The following is a 6,616-nucleotide window of genomic DNA, read 5'->3' as shown; positions in this document are numbered from 1 at the left end:
GCAGCGCCCCCCGCCCCAGGTCGAGTCGACGGCGCCGCGACCCCGCCCTCCCGCGCCTGTCCTTCCCTCTGCTCCCAGCCTTTGCTGGGCGCCAGACCCGGCCCCGCCATCCGGCTGCTCGTCCGCTGCGGCTCGTCAACACAGCCGGGGTCCCAGCCTTCGCGGGCCGGGGCCGCCGCGGCAGCGGCAGAACGGGGAGACGGGCCATGGCGTCCTGCGTGGGGAGCCGGACCCTGAGCAAGGATGATGTGAACTACAAGATGCATTTCCGGATGATCAACGAGCAGCAAGTGGAGGACATCACCATCGACTTCTTCTATCGGCCGCACACCATCACTCTGCTTAGCTTCACTATCGTCAGCCTCATGTACTTCGCCTTCACCAGGTGGGGCGGGCTCGGTCGCGGCGGGGGCGCGCGGGAGGGCGAAGGGAAGAGGCGAGAGGGAGGCGGTCTCGGGGAGGGTGGCCCCGAGTGGCTCGGGGTGAGGAAGCGGGCTGGCGCTTCAGGCACACTTACTCGCAGACCCACCGCCCACACAGCTTCTCCACCCGCCCGGTGTCTCACTGTACGTCCAGCCTACTCCCCACACCCCACCTCTCAATACCACCTCTCCTGTACAGCGCCTCGGCCACATCAGGAAAACACTCGGGCCGCCTAGCACGATCGTCCACACACACACACTCACACTCAGCATCACTCCGCACACGTCACGATACTGGCGTCCTCCTCTGCAGCCCCTCCAGCCCCCGTCCGTTTTCAGCACACCGCATGAATCATCTCGTTTGCACCACTTTCAGCACCCACCACTACACACATAAAACACCCCAGTCCACAGCTCCTGCACGCACCACACAGGCCCGGGACACAACCTAGATCCCTTCCCGTGTAACTCCTCCAGTATTCAGCACTATCTGGCACACACACACATAAAATGCACCGCATGGTCTTTTGGGTGCAGCACCTCCCATATGCATTGCATACACATCTTCTAGTGTACTGTCCCGTCCCCCCACCCCAGCTATACCACAACACTAACTGCTGCTGTAGACAGCACACCTGTCACCTTCTATGCACATTGCTGCACGGGCACCAGCCCTACCATGTAGTGCACACCCTAGCCATTCCTCACCTGACATACATGCCAAACTGCGATGTTGTCAGGCAGTTATAATGGTGCCTGGTGCCTCGTAAAACGTGTTAAGTAAATCACATAAGCCTCACACAACATAACCCAACGCTTATCCCCCTGAAAACATACACACTCACATGCTCAAAAGCACTTCTAATATCTGTTCACAGGAGCTGCCCAGCCCAACTCTTGAACACCCATACCATGTGACTCTGGACTGCACCTGTGGCCCCTGAGCTCCAACCAGGGAGCTAATTGGTGCCTGATTCCTAATGGCACACACACATCCTGGTTCCTATTTAAAACAATTTCTGTTTTCTGAATGAAGTTCTTTAAAGAAAGAAAAGTCATGCTTGCCACACCATTTAGGCTCTAAGGACTAACCCAGAGTAGTGTAGTTTTGGAACCAGACTGCTGGTTTTGAAACTGGCTGGTTTTTTTGTTTTGTTTTGTTTTTTTTGTTGTTGTTGTTGTTCTGAGTGTCAGAGTCTACATCTGTAAAATAGGGATAAAATATGTATCTACCTCATACAGGTAATAAAATATGTGTTTACCTTCATATAGGGTTAAGAAGACTAAATAAATAGGTGTGAATGCATTGAGCAGAGTACCTGATACACCATGCCCAATTAATATCCATTCTTTTCTACTGATTTTTTTTCCCAGCAATCAGTGCTTCTTAATCAGGGTTGGGGGAAAATGTTTAGGGATATCATTGGGTGATCACATGTATTGAGGAGATTTCTGGTACTTAGTGGATGGGAGAGTAAAGGCTACTAAAAGTCTTGTGAAATATGGGACAAATTTGTACCCCAAAGACTAAATTGTCATGCCCCCCCCCCCCCAAGTGTCAGAGGTGCCTCTCTTGGGAATAACTGCAACTTGTCAGATTTTCATAAAATATCTAATATCCTCCCACATCACACTTTTTTTTTTTTTTTTTTTTACCTCCATAGTCCATTTGACTCTTGTTTCTTATGTTTATTTTCAGGAATCACCTAAAGGTACAAAGCATAGGTAACACTTGCTCTTTAATAACTGAGGGTACTGCTACTGTTACTGTAAAGACTCCTAATGCTATGCAGACCAGACCTTTTCACATTATCTAACCAGTTGTATTTCTAGCTTTGGAGAGAAATTATTCTTAACCTTCATTATGGTTATCCTCAAATGCTTCAACATGTCACCTGATTTACCATTCAATAGCTATGTAACCACTTAATTTTGTTAAACCTCAGTTTCCTTATTTGTGTGTGAAATGAAGATCCCAATACCTTACAGGATTGTTGTCATGAAAACTAACTTCTCCTTTTTAGATAATTTGTGTTTAGTTCAGTGCTTAGTAAAAGTTAAGTACTTAGAGACATTATTATTATTACATGATTTCTATATTTGTTACCGATTGAAGATACAGTGTTCTCTGCAATTGAGCAAAAAGATAAAGGCATTAAAAAAATGAACATTGGATAATATACATGTTAAACTTCAATTTAACTATTTTATATGTGAGTTTTTAATGGTGGAATTTTGAGGAAGTATATTTGGAAATTAATGAAGTAATTATACTATTTTATTTTAAATGATTAGAAGCAAGAATGAGCAGTTTGTTTCAACCTTTTATCTTTCATATTTTTATAGACCCTTTCAAAATAAATCTTCAATACTGAAAGTCACATTCTTCTGGAATTTCTCTTTTATGGCCTACTCTGCCAATGCAGTTGATAAATTGTAGCAGTGAAAGTATGAAAAATGAATATGAATTTTAACCATTTGTCAGAAATAATTTAAAAACCCTAATCTGATTCTGGCCTCAGATTCTGGCCTTTTCTCAAAATGATAACAATTTTATTTCTTATGTTAATTTCATAAAGAGACAAAAATTATATAATGAAGAATAATTAATATGAAGTTTCACCTTATATAAAATCATAAGCACCATTAATATAGTTAATACTTATTATATCTTTTTATAATTTGTGTCACTTTTAAGTGGGACAATATAATGATAGGTTTATCTTCAGAAAGATTAAAAGTAATGATTGAACTGAAAATTACTCACTACATGATCATTCATAATGATTATCTGTAGTACCTTACACTTATTTTATAAGGATTTTTAGTTAGATAACTTTCTGGTACAATTCTTTCAGTAAAGCCTTTAAAATACATTTTAGATTGTTTTGCAAAGACTAATTTCTGAAACAACAAACTATTTGGGGGGCATCATTACTGATACGTGAGAAGCAGTACCTGGGTGATGTCACATGCTGCAGAGACCCAGCACAAATTTAGATTGTGAAGGATTAGATCCTCTGCATGGAAGTCGGACAGTAGTTGTCAGTAGTTCTTTGGTTAGATAGTGATACCACATACGTTTTGGGTGTGGTTTGAGTGTTACCCAAGGATCCATTGTGACTGGAAGCTTGGTCCCAGGATGTTGCTATTGGGAGGTGTTAGAACCTTTAGGAGGTAAGGCCTGGTGGGAGGTTCTTAGGTCACTTGGAGCTGCTCTTGTGCAACCCCCTGAAATCTCACCAGTTTTAAATGGAGTATACCTGTCCTCCACTTTCTACCTCTGCTTTGAGATGTAATCATATATGCTTCACCATGACTGACCCACATTAAAGGGATGTGGCAAAGGGATATTCCTCACCATGGAACCTGTGCTATTCCATTTAGACTCCTAATGCCCCAAACTAGCTAAATAAGCCTCCTCTGTATAAGTATCAGGTATTATATTTTAGTGATGCAAAGCTAACCGATACAAATAGCAACTAGATCAACTCACTATTAAACCATGGTGTCTAAATCTCCTGTCCCTATCACCATCATTTAGAAGTGTCAGATGCCCCCTCATCCTTTCCTTGAGATTCCAAAAGAGCCCATTTGCCATCTTTTAGAATAAATCTTTCTGTAAAGTAGATGGTTAGGTATATGTTTATAAGTTTGTTTAGCCAAAGTGAGGCAAGGAAAACCTTTGCCTTCAGCTTAGTGTGTAATAATTATTGAGTACCTTCATACTCCCTTTTTAAGGTGGTACTTTTGAAGGTGAGGAAACTTGGAAATACTGAATGGCCTTAGTTGTCAAAACTCAAGCTTTAGATTTGAAAACATAAAAATCTACTAAATCATATTAATAGAAGCCCACCTCTCATTTAGAGGCACCTGCCATCAAAGAGTCAATCAGCCTCTCTTAGCACTTGCCCAACAAAAATTACTCCATGCCTAGAAGAGATTGATTGCCTTCCTGCAGATGACTGTACTTCAATGGTTAGCAATTTGTCTCTGCTAGTTTTCTCCTGGATATGGAACTAAGGAGACAGACAAGGACAGGGAAATGGACAGATGTTTGATTTATTTGTTTTTAGTTAATTGTCAGTAATATTTTTTACTGGCTTTGGTTCTCCAATTTTGCTGTTTTATCATTGGGCCATGTTTCTGACCTTCTGTGTGATTCTCTTGTGGGTCCTTGCCAGCCTTCCCTCTTCTTTCCCTTCTGGCCATATAAACACCTATTAGAAAATGTCTCCTGATAATGCTGACTCAGTTGTCTTGGTATTGTTTCCTTATATACATCATGTTCTTTCTCTCTCAAGAACAAACGTCCTAGATGTCCTTGTTCCCTAACACCAGCAGTATTCATTGATCATCTATAGGACTACTGGGATTAAACTGGAGGTGAACATACAGTGCTGTGTTAGGTGTCAGTTGAGGTCCAGTTAACATTGATCTTTACTATTTTTATTCCCTAGTTACTATTTGAGTCGTAGTTTTAAAACTGGATTTAAATAATCATCTTTTAATATTTTTTTCTTAAACTTCTAATGTTTTTTGTCTGTAGTAAAATTATAAACTTATTAAAGGGAAAAATGTACCCTATATTTCTTTGGGTCCTCCGCAGTGAATGGGCACTTGGGTGACTTCAGTATTTATTTGGGTTAGATGGTGCCTTACCCCAGAGAGATTATATTTCTAGGAGCTGCTGCCTCTCAGACCCCTGTTTAGTAAACAACCTTAATTCAAGTTGGTCTGTTTCAAATAACTGTGTTTAGCACTTCAGCCATAATCCTGTTACCAAACCTAACACAATTTATTTTGTGATATCCCTATTGCTCCAGATTTCTGTAGGGAAGTTACTGTTTTTCAATCTTGGCTAATCCAAAAACCAGAACTCGTCCAGTCAGTCTGATCTGCTTCCTCAGTGTTGGCATCCCAGTTAATTCAATTCAGTAGTCCCTTTTACACCTAGCCAGGTCTCTGCCATCCTGGGGTTCACCATCTGGCTTACCTTCATCAAGGACTCCTTGGGCCTTCGCAGCTTGTGGAGCTGCTCTCCTCTGTCCAAGCCTAAGCTCAGCAAACCCCCAGCCCTTTGGAATAGCATGTTCCCAGACCTTGACTCCATGTCCCTGCAGCCCATCCTCCACATCTGCCCTCATGATTTTTTAAGACAAAACCGTAAGTTCATCTGTCCCCTGCTTGTAATCATTCACTGGAGCCTACTACATTATAGGAAAGTGCAAGCCGGATTCTGAACTCTAAGGGGTAGGTCTCCTTTTCCAACTCACTCTTCCACTGGCCACACAAACACACCCAGCGGGCCCAGACAGCTCCCTGGCCTGCACCCAGTGTGGCTCTCTCTCTCCCTGGAAAGCACCTCCTGGCGCCTCCTGCCCACCCACAAGCCCTTGGCACCCTTTACAACCCATTTGGATGATTCCCCTCCTGGACATCTTTCTTTATATTCCAAGAAGCACAGAAGAAATGTTATTATATTTCTAAATGCCTTTTATTATGGTATCTCTCCTATTGTAATATTTGTTTCTATGTTAATTTCTTGAGGCCAAATATCTTAATCATTCTGTAATAGGTGCCCAGTAAATGCTGAGTGAATAGAACGCAAGAAATCATTTATTAAATAAGAGCTTGGGAAAAGAAACCCATTCTTCTTTAGCTGATATCTCAGCATTAATTCTCAAAAAACATCATAGCTTCCTTTAAAATTGATTGAATGTGGCATTAAAGATAATAACAGAGCTGGTTGACATGGATCTGCTGTGTCACCCAAAATTATGTTTTCCATGGGGAGAGAGGTCCTTAACAGTGACTGGGTGGCTAGATGTGACCCTGTATGTCTTTTCAAGGACTCTTATTAAAGGTAATGAAGGAGAAGATGGGAGCAGGAAAGGATAATTAGCCTAGAAGCCTTGGGAGTCATGATGAAAGCTAGACATTTTCAGCTGACTGGCCAAGGAGAGACTTGTCCAAAGATTGTGTGAAGTGAATGGAATTGGCTTTGGTTTTGTGAAGTCTCCGTATCTACTGCCTATAGTCAGACATTAGACATTATATTGACATGGAATCTGAATTGATACAGGATCTGAGTCTGACTTTTGAGTCCAAAAGTTGTTCCGAGTGCAGAATTTCTTCTTTTCTTTTTCCTTCTTCCTTCCTTCCTTCTTTCCTTCCTTCCTTCCTTCATTCCC

General features: G+C 42.1%; 1 protein-coding gene across 2 annotated transcripts in view; it reads left to right on the top strand.

The window, feature by feature from the left end:
• The first annotated feature begins 54 nt into the window (after positions 1–54).
• Ptdss1 (phosphatidylserine synthase 1) overlaps positions 55–6,616 on the top strand; it is a 62,775-nt gene continuing 56,213 nt past the window's right edge. For both annotated transcript variants that reach the window (XM_047554352.1, XM_047554348.1), the window contains exon 1: positions 55–385. In XM_047554352.1, coding sequence (XP_047410308.1) covers positions 207–385 — 179 coding nt within the window. In that variant the 5' untranslated portion in view covers positions 55–206. The remainder of the gene's footprint in view (positions 386–6,616) is intronic.

Source organism: Sciurus carolinensis, chromosome 1 (genome assembly GCF_902686445.1).
Source record: "Sciurus carolinensis chromosome 1, mSciCar1.2, whole genome shotgun sequence".
NCBI classification, from domain to species: Eukaryota; Metazoa; Chordata; class Mammalia; order Rodentia; family Sciuridae; genus Sciurus; species Sciurus carolinensis.
The sequence above is the reverse complement of the archived record's forward strand: the minus strand, read 5'-3'. Positions and strand labels throughout refer to the sequence as shown.